We start from the raw sequence: 24,667 nt of genomic DNA, 5'->3' as shown, positions 1-24,667 counted from the left end.
GATTTGGGATGAGAAACTGTTGATAGTGTGCTGATGTTTTGGGTTGTTGCTGAGCAGCCAAGGACAGTCCAGCTTCTTGTGCTGGCCGGCCAGCAAGCAGGCTGGGGGTGCACGGGGAGCTGGGAGGGGACACAGCCGGGACAGCTGACCCAGGCTGGCCAAAGAGATATTCCCTACCATCCGACGTCATGCCCAGTACATAAACTGGAGTTGGCCGGGGAGTGGAAATCGCTGCTCGGGGACGGGCTGTCGATCACGGGGTGGTGAGCCATTGCTGTATTGGGCATCACTTGTTCTTGTACATTCCTTTGTTGGTATTATCATTGTTGTTCCCTTCTTTCTTTCTGTCCTATTAAACTGTGTTTATCTCAACCCACGAGTTTTGTTCCCAATTCTCTTCCCCGTCCCACTGCAGGAGAGGGAGTGAGCGAGCGGCTGCGTGGTGCTTAGTTGCCGGCTGGGGCTAAACCACGACACCATATTTGGATCTGAGATGACAGTACAAATATTAGTTCTCATCTGTGAAAAGAAAACTAATTTACACGTCACAGATGTCTAACTAAGCTTTCTGTAATTAATACATTTTTTAAAAAGAATAAAGAGTATTTATGCTGACTTCTGGACAGTACCTCGTATTGTTTCCAGTAAAAATAGCCCCATCCTTCCTCCATGTAATTCTCGGGGTTGGTACTCCTTCTGCAACACACTCCAGAACGACAGAAGCATTTATGTGCACAACGGCACTCTGAGGACTGCTTCGGATTGTAGGAGCCACTGTAAAGGGAAAAATCTCTGACGATACAAGAAAAAACCTTTACACTGCAATGCTTGAAACTAAACACATGAAAACAGATGCAGTAACAGGTATGGGGATCACTGCAAAGACAGAAACGAGTTTCTTACCGTTTTGTGTAGCGCGTGACAATTGCCATGATGCGGTAGGGAATGAAAGAGAGAGTTTGTCTGAAATGCACTGTAAAGGTCATCTTTGCAAGTTACTGCAAAGGTTATCATATAGCTAAAACAGTAAAAGAGTTCAGCATATTTAATTGAGCAAAGTAAGGCTGTGGTGATATCTTTGCTTCCTAATGATGAATTAAGGAGAAAAACAGGAATCTGAATTGGACCAGTAAGGACAGTCATTGGCAGGGGCACAGCGGAACGCAGGTACATACGACTGGGCTTTGAACAGAAAAGAAATAGGAAAAAAGGTTCTTATCATCTCCCGAGTGTGAGAATAGAGTAGTTTCTCATCAGACTAGATGTGAGAAAATAAATAAATTTAAAATGAAATTCAGGCCTACGGTAGTACAGGACAGGTATCAAGATGCACAGGGCCCTTCAAGCCCTATCTTCCTACCGCCTCCTGGTTACGGGTGCAGAGAAGAAGCCACAGTTTTCAATTAACTTGCAAAACTGGTGGCCAAGCCAGCTATGAAACCTAGCACCGCAAGGTGCTAGTCAAATGCTTTTGATAATTTCTGCGAATTTGTCCAAGAGCATTTCTCAGTCCTGGATCTGGGCATTCGTTCTGGATGTATCGTGACTCCGCATCAGGATGACGGCTAGAGATGCACAGCACTCTCCATTAGCAGAAAGCACAGACGGATGGAGAGGGAGCCACGGTGAGTCCCCAACAAGGTCCTTTAGTGTGAGGGACAACTGTGGACTCAGATGGTGGCACATGAGTCAGTACACATGGTCCCACAGTCTAGACACAGCCTAAGTGGCCAACACTTGGCTAGAAAGAGACTACTAATGTGTCTTTCTTGCCATTTGAACTCCTGCAGAAATACCATGCAAAGATCAAAACGCGCAGGACTGGATCCATGATTTTACCATGTACTGTCAGCACGAACTCCCTGGTCATTTTTCCTGCGATATTACTTGCCACACACGTATAGCTTGCTGTATCGCTGAGGTCAGCATTATTGATCTGCAGGTATCGCCCGTTGGATAGGATTCGAACTCGAGGAGTTCCCTAAGGGGAAAGACAGAGAGTTTGACAAATTTAACTTTGCCATTGTTCTCTTTATGAAGGTAGAATATTTTCTTGTTGCAGAGTAATAAAAACCATAAAGGAAGGACAAAGATAAACTAGGGACTGAATTAATTGCTGGCTTAACTTTGTTTACACCCGTGAAGATAATAGGGTAAACAAAGTCTTAAAATATTATCACTGCTTCATGGTTCCCCTTTGAAACCCCTACTGGGACTTGTGCCTGAATAAGACAATTTTTTGGGTTACATAGCCAAAGCATTTTTGAGTTTTTATGGAAAGAGGCACCTAATAGCACAAGATTAATTAATGATTTTTTTTTTTTAAATCCATGCACACTGCAGGCAGAAGAAATATAAGTTTCTCTACACTGTTCTTCACACATCACAGTCTTGATCAGGTGGGATCCAGCATAAACTCAGCCTACTAAGTTTACTAGCCATCATTTCTGACTACGAGGATACCACTCTTCTCAGCTCTACAGTGACTGTACGGCGCCTGCTAGGTAGCCATTTGAAGTCAAAGCTTTTTTACCACAACTAGTCTGGATCAGATCTACACACATGACTGACTGTAATATCAACTGCAAGCATTCAAAAACCTCACCGGATGAAACACAATAGAAAAAGAACAGAAACTCAAACTTTTCCAGTATATGCGATTCACACTTCGGATGAAATGGAAAGCTGACATTCCCATCTGCTCTTTTGGTTAGAAGATCTGAGAACAGGAGCTACAACAGATAGGTGAAACTCCTCCGGTTCTGCATTTCCCTGCACTAGTACCCTGGCACGCTGGTCTCATACTAGGCACCAACCGAGCAAGCCTACGAACTCAAGAGTAAACAGCAGTGGCCAGAGCCTCACAGGTGAAAGGATTCACCACCACAGTGGATTACAGACAGTCAGATCTTGGGTAACAACTGGTATTTCCTGTCAGGTACACAGCCTGGGCTATGGTTTCTAAACACAGAAGCATACAGATGACAAAAGACAGGCAATGAAGCTATCATTTAATCCTTATGCTCTACGCAAGGTATGTCAGAAAACCCATCTTTGAAAAAAATACAAGTTCAGCAATTCTTTTAGTGTTCAAGTAAAACCAGATTAGGTCAAGACGCTCCTACCTACTTCTTTTCTTAACACTCAATGTGCATTCCAAATCAATGAAGAGTGCAAGGACTCCAAAGCTGCTTAGAGGCTAGATTTTTATATAGTTCTGCTATGAAAATGGTGGTGCTGCACATTTACATCATTAAGCATACAGAGGTCTAAAGTAGAACTCAAAATCCGCACAGCGGAAGACAATAACCAGGAGGAATGACGCATCACAAAAAGCAGCGATGACTGAAATTGAAGTAACGCTGCAACCTGAAAACCTGACCTTCTCCCTCTCTTGTCACTGTGAAACTTCAATTTTTTCAAGATATGGAGCATCCTATGCCACAGAGCACCTCTCTTTCCACATCCAAGGAGAGCTCTTTCCCAGCTGCTTAGTATTAGTGGGCTATTACATTTCTTTGGGGTTGAGAAAGCAACCAGGCATTCAGGAGGACACCAATGTTTTCCTGATATCCGGAGTGTGTATTTATAAGCTAAGCTGAGAATGAAAAGGATGGTAGGGAACAGAATAAACCTACATCTGCTATTTAAAGAACACGTGACAGATTAAGAGTCCCATGTCTGAACTAAATTTAGAATTTAAATTTAGTGCTGGAGGAGAGCTAACTCTAGAGATTAAAATTCCCTTCTCTATTATAAATCAAAAGGCAGGGGATCGACGACACCGCACAACCAAGATGACTCAGCCCTCACATACTGACATGGATTCATGAGGCACTAGGAGAACTAACATTAAAAAAAGTTAATTCACAGGTTTTCAACCACGTACGTATGTCTATCACAGTGTTCCTCTATTGCTTTGTATTCTGGTGAATATTTGTTAATAGTGACTTCTTTTCATGGTTTATTTTCAGTAAGTACTGCTTTTATAAACATGAGCTTTCCAAGGAAAAAAAGTATTCACATACTTAACTTCCAAGCCTTGTTCAACCTTGCTTTCATAAAAAAAAAAAAGAAAAAAATCACTACCCAATTAAAGAATTGACCATTCAGAAGAAGAGTGTTTCTCTTACACTTGTTTCTAGCTAGTTCTTGTGCTATACTCAAGGTAACATTCCCCAGCAGCACTTAGTAGGACAGAATCACCCACCATATTCTTACTTCTTCCACTAATATTTCATTCTTCTAAATTTAGAATAGAGAAAGGGTCTGAGGAACACCATGCCAGAAGGAAAGGAAACAAGCAGAACTTCAGGTGAATACTATTGATGGACTGCAGTTAAAGGAGACAATTCATAAGCTGAATTTGTTTCGTCTTTATTAACAGATAAAGATCAATTGAGGGAAGATTATCAATTAAGTTCAATTAATAACCGAACTTAAATTGTTCAGTTAGAAAGCATCTGGTTTCTGAGAGATCTCAAGGAAGAGGATGGGAAGTAAAAAATTCTTTCTGTAGAAACGATCCTCATCTTGCTAAATGTCTCTCAACCAGCAAAGACTCAATGCCTTAACATGACACTACACGGAATTCTGAGTGAAAAAGATGCATTTGATACAAAACTGTGGTGATTAGCAACCCATTTTATTTTCTTTTTTTTTTTTTTTTTCCCCAACGTATAGAATTTAATTCCTTTCTAAATGCTACTAGAGTATGAGGATGCATAATATACCCAAAGGAAACATATAGTGTAGTCTTTTCTCAGCTACCTTTCCTGGGAAGCCATTCAGGAGTATACCGAAGGCTTCTAGCATTGCTCAGAGGATCCAGGAGGAGCAAGGGATCCCCCTAAAGGAAAAAAGAACAAGTAACAGCGGGATGGCCACCACATGCTTGCTAGCTTCAGGTACTCATTTAGGACTAACTGTATTTGTACTGGGGCTACTCAGCTTCTCTTGAATTCAAGGCACCGTAACTTGGACTGCACTGAAGGGGCAAGTGAGCAGAATAAGAAACCTCAAGCACTGTGTGTAAAACATAAAGGGAGCAAAAGGCTTGTACAAACAATGTAACCACTATACCTCTAAAAGTTCTCCATTTTTAAGCCATGAGATCGTCGGAGGTGGCACAGCATCTGACTTGCATTCCAGTAGAACTTGTCTGTTCTGCAACACCGTGAGGTCCTGCGGACCACCGGTACCAGCAATGTTAGGAGGAACTGTTATAAAAATTAGGAAGAAAATAAACACCACACATATGAGCTACCGTTAAAATCATTCATTGAAAATTTCCAATTTATTTCTTAAGTTTAAAACAAATGCAAAGCTACAGTGTCATTAATTAGTTCTACTTTGCAATACCTGTGTTAAATATATCACATTTGTTTAACTGGTGAACCTGTTTCCCAAGTCATACACTGGAAACTACAGTGTCCGGAATTAATTTAAAGTCTATTCTCAGTGAGGGCACCAGCATTTAAGCCAGACAGAGCAGAGATCACCCAACTTCCATAACCTGTTCATCAATAAACATGGAAGCTATAATCTTCAAGAAGAAACCCGAGGCATATTGTAGAACTGCAAAAGTCCCATTTATACTTCCCGTACTGTCACTAAATTTTATGTATTCATTTCTAAATAAATTTCTTACCTTTTTCTACTGAAAAACTAAGATGATCATAGATATCAGTATACTTCACATCCTCTTTCAGTAAGCACAATAAACTCAATCCAGCTGAATACTGATATAGATAACCTTCCCAAGTATTCAAAATATAAGACTTGGAATTATAACAGAAATCAGTTGCATCTGGTGGAACATTCCCTTCTAATTCTGTATCATGTGCAGAACAGTTATCCTTATTCAGAAATGTTATGAGCATATGGTGTAACATCACTTTCGCAAAACACGTAATATTTCGTCTTTAGTAATACGTAGCTCGTTAAATGAGATACTGATACGTACCTTAGTAGTTTACAATTTGAAGGAATAATTTTTTTTTCCTAAATTGAACTTACCATGCACTCTTACTAAATATTCCTTATCATCATCTCCTGCAGGGCTGGATGCCAAACATGTGTATCTTCCTGTGTCCTCCACCTAGAAACACACGAACAACTTCAGCAGAAACCTCAGAATATCAGAACAATTCAGAAAAACTGTGAAATACAAACATTGACAGTAACATGTAACAGGGCAGCACTTAAACACAAGCACAATAGATGAGGAATACCTGAAAATAAATTAATAAAGTTCTTGAAAACTTCTTTACTTTACCATGGTGGGATTGTACAGAGATGGCTTAGGAGTTATAGGACCCCATAAAAACCTCTCTGGATAACATGTCTCCAGCAAGAACCCTTCTCTTTGTGATGCTTTTTCCAACAGGTAATCAATAAAGATGGAACTGGCTACAGGTATCCAACCAAACAAGGGTCAGTTCTGGGCCCTAAGGAAATCTTTTTGTGCACACCTACTCATTAATACTTTTATGCCTTCTCCTTCCTGTGAACTCTGCATTGTAAAGCCAAGAAGTGCTTGCTTTGCAAACAAACCAAGCGGCAGTCAGATCCGAGCCCTGTCTCACTTCTGTTTGCTGAACTCCAGTCTGGCTGTCCATAGCTGAATACAGCCTTAGTTTATTGGTGCAGGTTTTAAAGGTTACATTTCCCTGGAAATTTTGTTGTTTGAATTTGTCTGAAAGTCTTCCTATCATCTTTATTTATTTTTTCTTAACTTGCACACAGATGACTGCAAATGCAGCTTTTCTCTAATCTATGCCTTATACATGTGAGAAGCAAATGGATATTAGGGAAGCCCAAGCTAAAGGAAAGAGAAGAAAGGCCAAGGAGGAACTATGAAACATGAAAGAAGAAAAGCAAGAGATAGTAACAAGAGTCCAATAGGTAGGAAATGAGCAAAGCACAGATTGCAGGCACAGACTAAAACCAGAAATAACCCCAGAAAAAGGGGAGTCCTCAGCATTGATTGTCCTGCTTTGTAACAAGAAGCACCAATAAATAAAAAAATTACAGAACTCTGAAATGAGCTCGAAGTAATAATGCTCAGCAGTGCTTGGGCACTCTCAACCCATAACACCACTGCTTGTTCTGTATGGGAAACTCCAAGGCAAGGCTTGAAAATATAATTCTCCAACGGCAAATGCAGGTGGGTGATTTTATAGAGGCTTTTTAGGACATCTCTTAGGATGGGGTCCAAACAGCAGACAGTTCTGCACACTCCTCTAGGGTTTGCAAAACTGAGCCTATTTTGAGACAAATAGTTCACCTGAGCACTGGTTATTCGAAGGACTTCTCTCAGGACATGAACGTTATCATTCTGCAGAAGCGGGCGCCCATCCTTCATCCATGAGATTTTGGGGACTGGAATGCCAGAAGAGATGCAGAGAAGTTCAAGAGGGTTGTTAACGACGACAGAGAGCTCTTCTGGTTGATCTGAACCATTGATGTGAGGTGGCTCTGTGGAAGGAAAAACATTCCTGTTCTTCATTGATTCAAAAAGCCTATAAAACCTGATCCACAGCCTTGTGATTACAGTTTGTAGAATTTGTCTACATTAGTATTATTTCTGACCGTGTCATGAACTCACTGAGTATCTCACGTAATTTCTCTCTGCCTCTGTCTATTAATTTGTGTAGTTTATATTAGAATTATTATTTATAAAACGTCTTCATAATCCCAGCTAAAATATATAATATCAGTGAATATATTTATTAGCCCTTTAGCTGTTGTACCTTCAGCTATGCTTTCAGCTGTGCTATCATCCTGTCAAGCTGAATTTCTACTACGCAAAGTTAGTCACTTAACCAAATTACTTTGTAAATTAGTTTACTATTAATTATAGCATATTTCAGTACTCGGGAAATGTTGGGAAAAATATATACTATATCACATATTCACACATCTTTAGGTATCTTCTATTTCCTTATCTCTCTCTTTACTACAGTAAATGTTTCTTGAAAATACTCCTTATCTCTTGAGATTTTTTTAATTGTTGTCCTGAGTAGATATTTGTTTACTGCTCCCATTTTGTTGAGTTGAAAGGTTAACACTTACCCAGCACTTTCAGGGAAAAGTGCTTGCTGGTATCTCCAGCCTCATTGGATGCTACACAAGTGTATTTGCCGGTGTCACCAGTCTCTGCTTTTACAAAATGAAGGACCATGCCTTGGTTACTTGACGTCAGGTGAGCTCCGAGGCTTAAAGGATGCCCATTTTTAAACCAGGACATAGTGGGGGCAGGAGTGCCATCAGTAAGACACTTCATCGAAGTTGAACTGCCTTTTACTACAGTCACATCCTCTGTTCCTCCTGCGTTGTCCAAGCTTGGTGGTACTGCCGAGAAGCAAAGATCTGATTCATACAGAGTACAACCCAGATGTTAATTCTGAATATTGAGAAGTTGGAACGCAGCTAGCCTTTTGCATTTCCCCACTTACATTCATGTTTAGCACATGTGTTAAAATTCACTCAGAAATTATATATTTTTATTCTTTCTAAAAAAACCCGTGACACATTATAGGTGCCAGTTCAAGTAAGGACTCTTCTAGGGTTAAAACACTTTACATTAAAAAAAATCACATTGAAAAGTTAGTGTTTCCCTAATGACTACCCGTGTAAGATATACTTGTGGCTATCTGCAACTTTATGTGGGTGAGAAAGAAAACTGAGTATTAGGTTTAAGAAATTAAGAAATAAGATTCTTTACATAAAGTGTTTCAGAGAAACTCACCAAAAACCTGAAGGTTGTAATGTTTGTTGTCCACTCCAGCCCTGTTAGATGCTACACAAGTGTACACACCAGTATCAGAGATCTGCACTCGGGCAAGTCTAAAGAGAAAATCATTTTAAGCCAGCTGTAAATGGAGTACATTATCTTTATTATGGTATGGTTTAGATCAAGTTTATTCTTGCTTCCAAAAATACTAGCAGAATTATGCTGAGGTAGCAAAAGAGAACAGAAAACCCAGCTAGTTAAGATAGATGAAAACCAACCTGAGGAGCTGCCCGGCTGACAGCAACCTGGTTTGGGAGGAGACAGACAGAGGCAGGCCGTTCTTTAGCCAGTTGATCTGTGGTGGTGGGGTGCCAGTAGCAGTACATTCAATATTTAGGGAGGTGTCCAAAAGGGCAGTGAGGTGCTCTGGTTCATCTTCATTATTGGCTATTGCTGGAGGAACTACATTTTGTAAATGTTGAAAAGGAAAATATTAAGACTGGCTCTTAAAATCATTCCACATGTGTTACTTTGCAGGAAACACCGCGCCTAAAGCCCCATAGGCAATTCAGTGAGAAGATCCCCATTGTTTTAAACAGTAATAATAATATTGAGCCCTAATAAATATCCATTTACATATTTAAAACCAGATGCACCTTAGAACGGTAATAGAGTGATCTCTTTGATTTGTCAGGCTGTGGCAAACAAGAGGGAGCTCAGAGCCTAAAGCTCATGGGGAGAGAATGACAATGCAGAAGTCTCCACTGTGCCATTCTGTCCCCAAAAGATCTGATGTGGTCATTCAGTATTGTTATTTATTATATCAAAGTCATCTCTTGCTACTCTGCTCATGCTCGTATGCCAGTTGATTCTCTGCATAACCGGGACACACACTTAGGCCACTGTGAAACGCTGCCTGCGTGGAACTCTTCACTCTTTCACGCTAGTCATTGTACTTCATGAACACATTTTTCACCAGTTAAAATGTCCACTCTCCACACTGCTAAAGAAGAGTTATGCTCACTATCTTCTGTATGTCAAATTGTGCAAGAGAAGAATTTCATCCAAAACTCTATCATTTTTCTTTTAAACTCTAGGGACCTTTAACTATTAGTTCCCTACCATACTACTCTGGTTTTAGCCGATGTACTTTGATTGGAATTAGTGAGGATAAACTAATACAACACAAAAGCAGTATCATAGTAAATCAGCCCCAAGTGTATCTTTCTCTACAAGGAAAAAAAAAAAGTCACCACAAGCAGAATTCTTCTATTATGAAATATACCAAAGGAATTAATTTCTGCTTATCCCAAAACACATTTACCAGCGATTTCAATCGTTTTGTCATTGACAGAACATCCTGTGTAATATACTGTGATATCTACAGTACATGAAATTGGAAACACATGCATGTAGTATTACCCTGAAGACAGGCATCCATTTCTTGGCCCTCTCTTGGGAGTGCTTACAAAGATAGGATAACGGACCAGATTTCAGCTTCACATGTGTGAAAACTCACCATATACATTCAAGTTGAAAATTCGGTCTTCCTCTCCTGCAGGATTAGTAGCCACACAAGTGTATTTTCCTGTATCAGAGCTGAGAGCTCTGATAATGTTTAATGTGCTGCCATCTGGAGTTACTCTACAAGGAAGGTCATAAAACACAGTGACTTTGTTTATGTATTCCTATGACCTGGCAAAGAAAGGTCAAAACAGTTGGGTTTGTACATTTAAATCAACTACCTCTATCCTCTTGGGAATTTGGTGAGAACACCATTGTTTTTTGCAAAATAGTATTAGAGATAGGCTAAGAAGTTTTTCCTGGAGATGTCCTCTAACCTTGTATTAGGATTCAGTTCCAACCAGGCTTCTGAAGAACCCATAATGAAAAGTATCAAAAGTAAACTCTTTTCATGTCTCGGGATCTTTTCCCTCCAAAGGAACTCAATGAAACTTATCGACCTTAATAAACTTTAATGAACCTGATGAACTTTAATGGAGATTAACAACAGAGAAAAAAAATAGATATCATATACTTATCTCTGTACAAAAAAAAGAAATTAAATAAAAATAATTGAAGTAGCAACACAGTATACTAGATTTACAGAAGCTAAAGAGGGAGATTATGTTCTTAACCTGGCTAAGCTAAGACTCAGGCCCTCTTTACACTCCGTCCTTAGGGCCCTCCTTTATGCCCCCTCTTCAAGGCCCTCTGAGGTTTAAAATTATACAAGAAGAGAATGCAGTCTCTGCTTATTTTTGCTTGCCTTATTCTTTGTAGATCATCACTGGCAACTGTTTTTCCGTCTTTAAGCCACTGCATAACTGGCATGGGCACTCCATTAGCATTGCAGACAAGCTGGATGCTTTCCCCCAGGAGAACGCTGAGCTCACTTGGCACTTCAGAGCCAACAATATTAGGAGGAACTGGAAATGCATGATGGAGGGAAAAGAAGATTCGTCAGCAAGAAACATGATCTAAACTATGAAAAGTTACACCGCAGTAGCTCGTGAGTACTAGTATTTATTGCATTACCTCCATTCAAATCTAGTTTAGAAAATGTATGATTATATTGTTCCTAGAGGGGGGTTTGCAAAGCTAAATTCAAACCCACTTTAAGGAATGGTTAAAACAGCTAATTTACAAAATCATAAAACCCATGTATCTTTGCCATTATATTTAATATCTACAGTTATCTGCTCAAACAATGCTAATGTACTATGTATTATATAGTACACGTATTATGACAAAATCCCATTTCATTAAACATCACAATGCACTGTAACAATTAAATGCCTCTTTAAGTCTTGAGCATGCAGTTAGTGCACAGTCAAATGCTCTGTTGCATCAAGAACGTCATATTCCTGTTAACAGTCGCACACTTACTCCACCCGAACCTGCAGCAATTTTTGTCCTGTTCTAAAGCACATGGACAACACTCATCAAGTCAAGACTATGAGTCCCACTAGTAAGTTTTGAGCATTTCAAGCAATTTCAGTCACATTTCAATCACAGAATCATTAAGGTTGGAAAGGACCTCTAAGATCATCAACCCAACACCACCATGCCCACTAAACCATGTCCCAAAGTGCCACGTCCACACGTTTTTTTGAACACTTCCAGTGATGGTGACTCCCCCACCTCCCTGGGCAGCCTGTTCCAATGCCTGGCCACTATCTCAGTGAAGAAATTTTTCCTGATATCCAATCTAAACCTCCCCTGGCACAACTGGAGGCCATTTCCTCTCATTCTATCGCTAGTTACCAAACAAGCAGTTTGATACTCAATTCCTGAACTTGGGGAAATTGGCAGGCAGGCAGGGACACACGCAAAAACCAGCACCCCCAAAGAATGACTGCTGTGATGAACAGCTACTCTTTGGCCTGCTGATGGCCAGCTATCACACACGGGTGTGCCAGCATGTCACAGCTGATGCTGCCTCTTCCTCAACCAGCGACTGCCAGCACGGGAAGGTATCACAGCAGAGTTGGAGATTCTGCGCCATAGGCGCCTTGTCAGATACGGGTGGGAACTAGTGCAATTAATGGGCATGAGTCCTTAGGAACAGAAGAACACAAAGACGTCTGCAGCGTAAGGGTGATGTGCTGGGAGGCAGGAGGTAATTCCGTAACAAATCAGGGCTTCTTACTTGAGCGGAGAGGTGGAAATTTCATAAGGAAATTCTGCCAGTATTTCTTTGCTATCTCCTTCTATTTGCTATGGCAAAAAAGGCAACAGGTATCACTGCTTCTGCAACCATGTATGTGTGATGCTCCACACTCAATCAATGCAGGAGGAAGAATGTGATTAGCAGCATTGAGCCTCCCCGACTGCTTCCAAATTCTGCTATGATCAGAGATTAAGAATATTCTTTTTCATGCAAATTTCTGACTAGAAGTATAATCCTCTAACCAGTTGCAGATGATGGAAATAATGGCCCAGATTCTCCACTTTTCTACATGTTTATGTTATCTCAGTGTCTCTAGTACAGACACAGTGTGATACTCCATCAATTATTAACGGGTTCTGCTCACTGCACTCTCATGCCTTACCTTGGATAGAAAGCACGTAACTTTTCTGAGCTTTTCCCTCTATATTTGAGGCAATACACGTGTAGGTCCCACTATCTAGAAGCTGAGAGCGAGCAATCTGAAGCTTGCTTCCACCAGATAAAATATGAAATTCAAAAGAACCGGAGTTTTCTGAAAATATGTACACAAGTAGTTATTCCAAACCAGGCCACAGAGAGAAAATGCATCTTGAGACTTTTTTGAATCAAAATTTCAAAACAAAACAAAGATTCCAATCAGTTAACATAAGAGTCTGTCTAGAGACAGATGAAGAAGAAACAAAAAATAGGCAGCAAACAGCACAGAGGTGCCCCAAAGCCGGGAAAAAAGAGCAGAAAAGAGCATGCTTTAAGTAAGAGACTGTTACCTATTGGTTTTCCATTCTTAAGCCACACTAATGTTGGTGGAGGAATTCCAGTAGCATCACACACAAAGGTAACAGGATTACCGATAGTTTCATTGACCGACTCTTGTTCAGGGCCTTCTATATTTGGTGGCACTATAAATTGAATGGAAGAAATAAGAATGGTTTGGTTACCAAATACTTTTGTAAACTGATGTTGAATTGTCTACTCTACAATGTCTATGGTATTATAATAACTACTGCAGATAATGCAGAGTATGCTCACCATAAACATTAAGATGGAAATTTTTATCATCTTGCCCTGCAATATTTATGGCTTTGCACACATATTGGCCCGTGTCAGAAACCTAAAATAAAAATAAATTAAAAAAACCTTATTATGGAGTCTTACTTTAATTCTACAGTTTAGAGATATTAACAGCCTTTGACTCTGCCAACTCAAGGTCCTTTTCAGAGAATGAAAAGCCTCCAGCAAATATATCTCCTACATACAGCCAGCAGAATGCACCAATAAAGAGCAAAATAATTGCTTGACAGGAGCAAAGTAGAGGCAGATGCAGCATCCTGCAAGCCTGGCCTACCTCTGCACCCTTGATTCGCAACGTTTGCCCGTCCGCTAAGATCTCCACATTTGCAGACTCTGAAATTACGCGCCTGTTCTTGTACCAGGTGATGACTGGTGGTGGAATAGCGTTGGATTCACACTCTAACATCACCGGGGTGCCCACTCTCACGTTCAGCACTGTCAGTGAGGTTCCACTATGGTCTTTGATGCTTGGGGGCACTATAGAAGAAGCTGAGAGTTATTTCTGCCTCCGTTTTGTGAGAGGGCAGAAAACAACCTAATAAAAATAAATACAAGATACTGCATTTTCAAAGCAATAGATATTATTTCAGAAAATAGTAAAAAACAAACCAAGGACAGTTAGGAAACTCTTCTTCTGACTTTCCCCAGCTTGGTTTCTGGCAATACAAGTATATTCACCATCATCTGGTAGTTTGGCTCGGGGAATCTGCAGAGTCCGAGCACCTGAAGTAGAGAGAGAAGGCTTCAGATTTATTCTGTGGTTATTGTATTAATCTCAAATGCTATTTTAAAATTGCAGGTCCAACAGACTAAGCATAGGCAATAAATTAACCTCAGGTTCAAAGCAGCACTGCATTATCATTGTTTTTTAAGGTTCATTAATTCTTTTTAAAAAAATCCAGCCAAAGAGAACTAAAATTTTAGGGTCAGTTTGATTAGTGCTGTTAACTATAAGTTTGGACCACAAAAACTCCATTTAGACACATTTCTTCCGTAGCTGCTAAATGCTGTCTCCTAACGTAACTACACCCTTTCCACTTAACTCAGTCACTATCCCATTCTTTATTCCCCAGTTTCACCTGTCTCCATTCGTGAAGCTACTTACAGCCTGTGCCCACACTACTAGTCTGCACAGATGCCGCTCCTGCCATCGAGCAATTTCCACGTCGGTGCCTTAGTCTATGCTGTAACACAGCCCCCGTCACATTACACCAGCAAGGACTGAGCAACACAGCAAGTGCTCTTCACTTAATACCCTGGGCTGAAGACAAGCCACAGGGGCAGAAATGACACAGACACTCCTGGACCTTATTTAGCGAGGAGCTTTGAATGGTTAAGGAGACCGCAGAATACAAGGGATTCTTCCTGAGAGCTCAGTAGGGTTAATCCAGTTTCCCACTGAAGTCAATGGGAAGGTTTTTCCTTTTTGTCACCTAAGCCAGAGGAACTGAAGCTTCCGTCACAATTTCTGACCATTTCATTGAAAGGCAAGTCAAAGTGACCCAGCTTTAACCAATAACTCTATCAAAGCACCTCTGTTACGTGACTTGCCCTCTAGTCTTTTCCACACAATTTATTTCAGCGTTTTCAGTTTGAGCCAGTTTTCTCTAAAAGTGAACCCACCCAACAGCCAAGAAATTATTAAACACACTAGGCCAAGTGTCTTGTCTACTCACTGGAGCAATACTAAGAATACTCTGGCTCCATAAATAATGGCCAACCTCATCAAGACAAAATAGACAGAAGTTGAGTCCAAAGGTTGACATTCCTCACCAGGCACGATAAAAGCGTTGGTATTCAAACTGATAGGTTTTCCATTCTTGAGCCAGCTGAGATCAGGAGGTGGGAAGCCAGTGACCTCACAAGTCAGCGAGATGAAATTATTCACCACCACGGTCAAGTTCTCAGGATTACTACCAACAACACTTGGAGGAACTGTGGAGAGAAAGACATTAATAGTATCTATCATAGTGCCAGCAAACCATATTCCACAAGATCCCGATTTACTAAAATAAAGCTGAATTGCTGAGTTTTGCCAAAGGGTGAAGTTGCAAAAATCATAGAATTGTTAAGGTTGGAAAAGACCTCTGGGATCATCAAGTCCAACCATCAACCCAACACCTTTTTGGATGTATCTGGAAATATGACTGGAGCCAATCTAACGGTCATTTCTGTTCCTATAATTCACCAAGATTTCAATGACGTCATCTGCAGTCCTTCTGTGCTTGGGATTTGGGAAGGCTAATTAACCTAAAATCATAGAGATGACAAGAGATGCTGCAGTTCCTGACTAACACACTACCAATTTTAAAACGCTGTACTCATAGGACATTTGCTATGTACAGCACGACAGATTAAATTTACCTTATCAGGATATATAGGATGACTAAGTATCATTTCTTCCTGATATTGTATTGCTCCTACTCTTTCTGAAATAGTCCATTTTCTCATTATAGAGAACCAGAAATGATCCCTTTTGTTAACCAGACAAACCTGTTGTTTAATAGTGAGCTAAGCAGTTTACAATTCTGGCATGCAAGCATTGCTCTAAGGGGTGCATTTTTAAGCTTAAAAGTCCCCGTGTTATAAATACAAGAATATTTTGACATTTGACCTTTCTACAAGAACTATTTAAAATTAAATAACTGTAAATCTCTTCCTTTTAATAAACCCCAAGTTTTAGTTTCCATGTTTTTGCAGTGTGGATATAGAAAACAATTAAGAGGAAAGCAAAAGCATGTTCTTGGCTCTATTGGGTGGAAAAATCATTCCAAAGAACACATGGAATCCTCTTCTTCAAAGACAGAAATGTTAAAAAATTTTGGACCACAGCCACCAGAAATACTCCAGCTGCTTTCTGTCACTTGAATGACACAAAACAGTCATTAAGCCTTTTATTGCCCCTCTGTGGCACTGCAGAAACAAGAGGAGTCAATGTAAATGGGCAAATTCAGCCCGTATTTTTCAACTTGGAATAACTGAAGGTTATTTCCCTGACAATGAGCATAAAATGGTTCACTGGAATAAATGAAGAATTCTGATCTGATGACATTTTATAGTTACTTATATTTATTTACTTTTACAGTTATTTTCCCACAGATGTGATTTTTGGCAGTGCAGGACAGTGGGCAATTAAATATACAGGGCCAAATCTGACCTTTTAATGCATTTTGTTTGAACTACATAAATGGTACATTTTCAATTCTGCAGCCTGGATGGCATCTGCAAACCACCCACAAATGTACCACCGGTAGCCTGCATACTGATGCAGTAAACGGGCTCAGTTTTAGTAAGTCAGTGAGAAAGTTACCTATTTGCTATATATTAAGGTTAGAGGTTGAGATTTAAAATGGGATGCTTATTTTCAATGTTTTGGAGGGTTTTATTTTAGTTATATTACTCACCTTTAAGACAAGAAGTGAATTTTTCAGCATACTAAATTTATGAAAGCAGTTCCATTAGAAGCATACAAAAATGCTGGAAAAGAACCTTTTTTTGACACTGACAAAACAATGCTTAGTGATAATTCATTTTCATCAGTGCTTCACCCTGGGTGGTCCTTTCCTGAACAGCCAAAGTCTAATTTTTCAAATGAAACTGCATTCAGAGATTAATAGTCCTAAATTGGTGATGGTGTTGAGCTAGAATTGAAGCTTCATGCAAACCTTTCTTTAATAACAATATTATTAGACTAGAGTTATTATAAACAAATATTTCAAAGACAAGAAGTTTAAATTAAAACAGAAATGTCAAGAAAAGCAAAATATTTTGATTTCAAAACAAAACTCCAACATCAGGAAATCTGGATCGACTCCACTGAAAGAAAATAACTTCTTAGAGAATGACTCCAGGGCAAATTCTTCCCATGACAACACTGGTTTTGGCGAATTGTATTACTGAGTAGAAAAAGGCACTATAAATTTGTTTCATTTAGTATGTAAATTTGCTGCATGTGTGAATGAGAAAAAATTTATTTCTTCTGCATGTAATAACCCGAATAATCAAATTCCTTGGATGCTGGTAGTGTATTTAAATAGAGAGAGAAGACAGCGCTTGTCTTCCTTCTAGTATGTAACGCAGAAGATTAGCTAGTTAACAAGGATGTGAAAAAGGATGCTGATCATATGTAGAAGACTGTGATATAAGTCTCCAAATCGTACTGTGAAAGTAGATAAAGATGCAGCTGCAAATATTCCTTGGCAGGTTTTAACATGTAATTGTGCAGAGATTTTTGTGGGAGTAATGGTTATTTAATGTTCAACTCAGAATGGAAAGCTGGAAGTGGTGGAAGGAAGAGTGGGCAGAAATAAAACGGGAAGTTAAGGTTAACTCTGAAATGTTAATTAGAGATATCCTGATTTTCTGAAACTATCAGGAGAGGTAAGGAAAGGTGGTGGAGAGACTGTTTTTTAAAATAACGCAAAATGACTTAATTTCTTGATTGCATTTGTTTTAGACTTGTGATGCCAAAGGTCCAAATTTATTTTAATTCTATTCTACCTCAACAACAACAAAAAGAACAGAAAGGAATCTTAAAGGTAAAATTAAAAAAAAAATTAAGCTTTTACAATGCCCTATCTCTGTGTTATGAGTTTGTAACTCATGATTTCAGAGCTTAGCAACACCTACACAGTACACACACAGAGCAACTACACAAGGTTCTCTCAATAATAATTTCCACGTACATGGAATAAAGAGCTGACACTCTTTATATGAGGTATCACAAGCTATGTTTTGCCAAGGTACTTTAAATTTATATTTCATTTCTTGAATGAAATATAGCATCAGAATCTCCGTTACACCTAGTAAGACGACTTGCATGCATAAAGCTAAGTCTGTGCCTAAGCACTCCATTAAAATTTCCACATTCAAGCTAAACTGACATTTGAAAGAAGACAACCAGAAAATTACGGATTGTTGTACTTACCATGAACATTTAGGTTAAAATACTTTTTGGCAGTTCCAGCTACGTTTTCCACAATGCAGATGTACCTGCCAGTATCTGTTATTTGGGAATTCAAAATCTAAGAAAAAGAAACAATTCTGTTGTTGAGCTAATATATGAGAACTTACTGTTAAGGCATCGAGTCTTGGTGTCTCCTCAAAGACCCCAAGGTCTTTGGGGCCTGCAAGTCTGCAGGGTTTTTTTGTCTGATTTGGTTTTTTGCTAATGCTTTTGCAGTGTTATGAAGAAGCCAATCTGAGAAACCTTCACCTTCACATCCTTTCAGAATCCGTTAGGCAAATCTGTGCGTCTCAGACCTCCAGAAATGTCAACATAGTATCTTTCACATTAAATTCATGCAAATTGTATAACAAAACAACTTTTTAAAAAATATTTGAAATAAAAATCTTAGTGTTCTATATGGGTTTTATACTTTATGGTATTCTTAGATCATGCTAGGAAAATGGAATTAAGCTCAGCTCTCTAACTGTTTCAACAGTTTCATCCAGTACCATCCACTGATTTCGGGGGGTGGGGCGCATTCTTCAGAATTCACTATTCTCTTTGAATAAAAAAAAAGTACTTTTTGCAATAATTAAACTCTGTTAGGGAAACTTGGACAAAATTGACAAGTTGTTCTCCACAAAAAAATCAACATTATTTTAAACCAAGTGATTTCAGTGATGTGGTTCACAGCATGACCTCACAAACATCTAGGCCAGCACAACTGAGGGAACTATACAGGAGTGGGAAGAAGCTAAGGGACAGGGACAAAAACTCCTTAGGTTTGCAGCACCTTGTAAGAAAGAAAAAAAAAAAAAATCCAGAATCTCATACTCTGCAAATCTAAACAGTTTTGTCTTTATGGGCAGCTTGTGTTTGCGATGCTAAAAACTGGTTAATCACTAAAAGCTACCTGTAACCTCCTTCCGTTGGACAAAAATATGTGTTTGTCATCTTCTGCTAGGAGGTGGCCATCCTTTTGCCAGGTAATACTTGGAGAAGGGCTGCCACTTGCGACACAGTCCATCACCGCAGCCTTGTCCACAAGCACAGTCACCTCCTCAGGCAGATCACCATCCGCTCCACTGACGGATGGTGGTACTACAAAAGAGCAAAACATGATAAGAACACTATGACTTAGTATTTCCCAGCACTTTTTGTTGTGTTGGTTTTTTTGTTTTTTTTTTTAAGGTTGCCCAACAATCTTTTAGACGATTATTTTTTTTATAAGAAGGTAGTCAAATCTTCAGTGAACACAGTGAAAGGTAATAAAATCCCAAGAGTAGTTCAGCTGGAACAAATCAGTGTAACTCAAGGGACTGCAGGAGAACTATACTCATTCACAGCAGCCATAAAGAAGAAGAGGTTGAAAACTCATTTTCCAGTCCATCATGTTCTTTGCTGCTAGAACAAAAGAGGATTTCCAAGGCAGGACCCTGTCCTAACAATAAATTAATATTTTCAGTGGTAGGTACAGATATAAAGGCAAAGAAATAAGCATTTCCCAAAGTAAAAACCTTGAGTACATCAACAGACAATGCGAGCAGCATAGGAAAGCTTTCTGTGCAATGTCTGTAAACAGAACATACAAAATGGACTCTGCAGGCATTCAATGGCTGATCTAAATCATCAATTCCCTTATGCCTTTGGGAGTTTTGCAGGTATTTTAGACAATGATGACCAAAATATGTCTAGTAGGTCAAGAATTTTGAATTGGAAACTGGATAGGGAACAAAAGATACCAAGATAAAACCTGGATTTCTACATATACTTTTCTTTCTGGTAAAGTGTGATAAGGGATAAAGCAACTGAGTTCCTATAACGATAACCTGAAAACATCCTGAACTAACAACACTAACGCTATTTTCATGCAATTCTGTATACTTCTACAAAATTCTAGCACCTTATATAAACACATTAATTTCATAGTTTACAAATATGCAGAATTTAGACATTTTAAAAACATTAAGTAAACCTGAACTATAATGCTTCATTAGTCCGCAGGACTCTTTTTTTGGTCATTAAAAAGAAGAAGGAAAGCAGGAAAGCTTACCGAGAACGCGGACGTTGTAATGAATGGAATCCTCTCCGGCTTCGTTTACGGCCACACACATGTATCTGCCGGCATCGTCAGCCTGTGCCCGTGGAATCTGCAACACTCGGCCTCCTGGAAGGAAAAAGCATTCAAGGTTTAAATGCAGCATCAAGCAGTTTCCATCATTTCCACACTGCTTTCCACCAGAGACCTAGAGCAAGCAGATTTATGAATGGTCAGCATTTGTTCTGAATTATAAGTAACTAAAGACTTTTATTTCCTAGCTACTTTTTCTACTGGCAGATACTTGGAATTCAGCGCTGTTCATACTGAAATGTTAGAAAAGAGTAATTAATTCCACAGAAAGGAATAACGTTCTTCAGCGATATGGAGCCAGACATTATTCTTCGATCAAAAATAGAAATATTTCTTAGCAAAGTGACAGAGAACTAACAGGCAAAAGGAAATATAACCACAGAATATTCTGGTAAAGCTGTTCCAAACTGAAAAAAAATCACTTCTGAAGCTTATAGGTACACACTATTTTTACTTTTCGCTCTATTCCTCATTTAAAGCATAGTCACATAAATAGCTTTAAGAAGGAGAGGACATATTAGGAACACATTTTGGGAGTGGCTGTCATTGGTCTCCGAATACATCAGCAACAGGTAGACAAAAAAACCCGTTATTCCCACCATGGCCCTTCTTTACACACGCCATCCAAAACCACCCTCTGCAGGGGAAGGCTCCCTTTGTGTGCCCTCAGCGTTACAAGCACCTCTCTTCCTTTCCCACATGAGGTTAAGCAGGAGCTCACGGCCATTTTTCTGCTGGAAACATCATTTCCATGCCTCATTCCCTGGTTTAGAGGCTTTTCTAATCCAATTATGTTTTTGCCAAAGCAAAACTTAATAAGGAAATAAATCAGAGAAAAGGTATCACTGTTGTATTTTATTTTTCAACACATCACATAAAAGTTAAATGGTCACACCATTTTAGGGACTAGTTTTTAGATGAAAGAAGGAAACAGCTTAAGTCCAAGGACTGGAGAGAAACATTTCCAGTCAAGAAAGTCTGAAAATAACATTAATGCAGCGTTTTGAAGGGGAAAAGTTTACTACTACACCAATACTAGCACTATCGTCGTTTCTTAAGCTCAGAGAGGGACATTTTAATACTCACCTGGTAATATTAGCACTTTATCACTAGAGCTCAGAGGATAGCCATCTTTATACCACGTAAGAACTGGAGGAGGAACAGCATTGGTCTCACAGTACAGTGAAAGGGGGTTGTTGACAATCACATCTTTACTTTCTCCACCTCGTCCTGTATCTACCGTGTTACCGGCTTCCCATTCCTTACGAGGCTTTTGGAAACTAGGAGGAACTACAGCCGAGGAGGGGAAAAATGTTAGAAGTTTACAGCAGAAATAGCTAGTTTTAAGGGCAAGAAATGAAAAGATACTCTAATTGTTAAATAGCAGCAATAAAAATTAAGTGTATTAAATTAAGCCCTCCCCTCAGTTTAGATTAGCCAGGAAAACTCTAGTTCCTTTCATCAGAATGAGCAAATTGAGCAAACTACTGAATATTTTCTGAAGACTAGTAAGTAACGGCGTAAAAAGACCCAATAATAAAACACAGAGGTTATTCATCAATAACAATACTTAAATAGTAAGCTATCTGGTTTTACTCAACTTCTAATTTTGTCTAAGTTTTCAGAAACGACTAATGGGTATTTTCTTGTATTTGCACACAGTGTGTAGGCCAAGAGGATGCTTACGTCTGGGGCCTCTAAGCACTACTCAATAAATAAAATATGGCATCCTAGTTTAAGCTGAATTAAAACTTCTTCATGTAGTCTAAAGGAAGATCGGAATTACTATGTCATTCCACTAGCTTCAGAAACACTGCTTATGTCACAAAATATGAAAGAAAGACTAATCAATTACTGTATTTCTTAAAGATGAGCAAAATAGATATGAAATAAAAAAAAAAAATCACACAAACCATAAAAGCATTGGATTAGACCAAGCAGGTGTAAAGGATACAAAATTATGAAGAATTTCAACATCCCAGAACATTAGAATGAAGGCTTCGAGAAGAATTTTGTTATCTGAATTCTGTTTACCTTGTATATTTACATCAAATTCCACTTCATCCTCTCCAGCAATGTTGGATGCCAGACAAGTGTAACGACCGGTATCTGATATTTGAGCCTCCTTAATCTGCAGAGTGCGGCCACTAGCTTGGATAACGACATGATCATCTGGTTTAAGTGGCTGTAATGTAATTTCACATGGAAATTAATACTTGGCAAAACATACACTAGAAGGAGCCATATCTATGAAAAATAATATGACGTCATCTCTCTTTTGGTCAAATTCTGGTTGTTTCAAAATCCTTCCTAAGGCAGTAGACTGGGATTAAGAGCATGTTTGGTTTTGGTACTTCCTCTGCTTCGTTATCACTACCAACAGAACATCCTTCAATTCTTGTTAATGCGTCCAGCAAGGCCCGCTTTCAATCTACGCAAAGAAGGCGCAGATTGCTTAGGACACCAAGCTACTGCGGGTGACCACTTAGGATGCAGTCCTAAGCGGGGTGCTCCCGGGATGGCAGCCTTGGCCGCACGTGGCGCAGCCCAGCTCTCCTCTCATCTGCTCCTCCCTTCCCTCAGACCAAAAGCTTTTCCTCCCTGAGCAAACTTGATCAAGCTCCAAGTTCCTGGAGACAAGTTTCTTTTCACAGTTGTCACTCTGCGTCTTCACCTTTCTGATGTTGGTAGCTGGTCTCCTAAGAGGAAGAGGTTTTACACTACTCCCAACCAAGCTGCTGCTCAAAAGAGCAGTGCCGACCCCGTCAGGCAAGGGCTCTCCTGATATCTGATTAAATCAGGCTCATCCAGTCCTGGAACTCACTAGTCAAGTTGATGAGCTGATGGAAAACCTACACGTGTGAAACTATCGTCTTTCTATGAGGTGAACGACTCCACCTAACTCACCCTACAGCCACACAACCACTCGGATCTGCTGCCCAGCAAGGACATGGGCTGAACATAAAATGGATGCAGCAGCCACGCAGAGATACACAGGGTTAGATGTTACCATCCCTAGAATTTACATCACACATGACAGTAGAGACCACACTAATACAACCTGTATCTCTCAGGAATGAAAACGGAACAGCCACTGTCCACTTTGGGGACCTCTCAACTCCCCCCAGCATCATTTTTCATTGGCAATACAATGTGCACCCAGGAGACCCTAGAATTGCAGCAGATGCTGCGCGTATACACAGTCCCTCCTGCGACTCCAGTAAATCCAGGCAGAGCTGGTCCGGCTGCAGAGGTGCAGCAGTCTGCCACATGGTAAGTGCCCTCCCAAGAACAGCTAAAGCAAGAGATTATATCCTCCCTTCTTACAAAAGAGTTGTGCCGTTTCTTTTTTATTTATAGCCAGCCCCCAGCAGACTGCACACCAATATGATTAATCAAGGAATTATTTTTTGGGACATGGGTTAGTGGGCATGGTGGTGTTGGGTTGACAGCCAGACTTGATGATCTTAGAGGTCCTTTCCAACCTTAATGATTCTGTGATTCTGTGGCATTGCCCTTCCAAACCGCCTCTCCTGCAGACTGATGCTGTCGTGAAGACCATGTGTGGCAGGAACCACGCCTCACTCCCCCTCGGAGAGGATCCAGATGTTTTTGTGGCTGTGTGAGCTCTGCCAGAACCAGGCAGGAGGCTCTCTGCAGCTTCTGCGAGGGCAGCGCTCGGAGGAACCAAGCACGGGGCCGTTCTGTAACGGGGCCTTTGGGGACTTCGCCCAACGGCAAAGGGGCATCTGGTCACACCATGGGATGCTACTGCTCGGCAGGGCCCTCCCCCTCCCCAGTGGCAGGCCCTGGAAACTCCAGCCCTGACGCCTCAGTGGCGCTGCCAAGCACCCACAAAAAAACAAGGGTGCCAGTTTGTGGAGATCTGGCCAACAGCGAACGCCCTAGGACGCCCAAGGGGAGATGCTGCCAGCAGGACGGTGGGAAGATGACATCCTGCTGACTTCAGCAGTGCAAGTGAGCCCGTCTCGCTGCACGAACGTTCATTAATAGTGACAGGGAATACGCAGCTGTTTCTGTATGAAATCCACCCAGTAAAAGGAATTAAGTTTGTGACTGGCCTGTCCGTCCTTGTACCAGCTGATG

General features: G+C 40.1%; 1 protein-coding gene across 1 annotated transcript in view; it reads right to left on the bottom strand.

Annotated features, from left to right (window-relative positions):
* LOC104622030 (hemicentin-1-like) overlaps nt 1–24,667 on the bottom strand; it is a gene marked incomplete at its 5' end in the record, with an annotated part of 153,062 nt that overhangs the window by 36,400 nt on the left and 91,995 nt on the right. The window contains 22 exon segments of the mRNA XM_010288684.1: nt 630–774; nt 1,840–1,981; nt 5,083–5,219; nt 6,019–6,100; nt 7,289–7,479; nt 8,077–8,355; nt 8,753–8,850; nt 9,016–9,199; nt 10,257–10,381; nt 11,007–11,166; nt 12,793–12,942; nt 13,178–13,309; nt 13,440–13,521; nt 13,756–13,958; nt 14,091–14,204; nt 15,255–15,416; nt 18,409–18,505; nt 19,343–19,530; nt 20,483–20,596; nt 21,647–21,850; nt 22,595–22,745; nt 24,643–24,667. The exon segment at nt 24,643–24,667 is cut by the window's right edge and continues 15 nt beyond it. Of these exon segments, the coding sequence (XP_010286986.1) occupies nt 630–774; nt 1,840–1,981; nt 5,083–5,219; nt 6,019–6,100; nt 7,289–7,479; nt 8,077–8,355; nt 8,753–8,850; nt 9,016–9,199; nt 10,257–10,381; nt 11,007–11,166; nt 12,793–12,942; nt 13,178–13,309; nt 13,440–13,521; nt 13,756–13,958; nt 14,091–14,204; nt 15,255–15,416; nt 18,409–18,505; nt 19,343–19,530; nt 20,483–20,596; nt 21,647–21,850; nt 22,595–22,745; nt 24,643–24,667 (3,165 nt within the window).

Source organism: Phaethon lepturus, unplaced genomic scaffold (genome assembly GCF_000687285.1).
Source record: "Phaethon lepturus isolate BGI_N335 unplaced genomic scaffold, ASM68728v1 scaffold14566, whole genome shotgun sequence".
NCBI lineage: Eukaryota > Metazoa > Chordata > Aves > Phaethontiformes > Phaethontidae > Phaethon > Phaethon lepturus.
The sequence above is the reverse complement of the archived record's forward strand: the minus strand, read 5'-3'. Positions and strand labels throughout refer to the sequence as shown.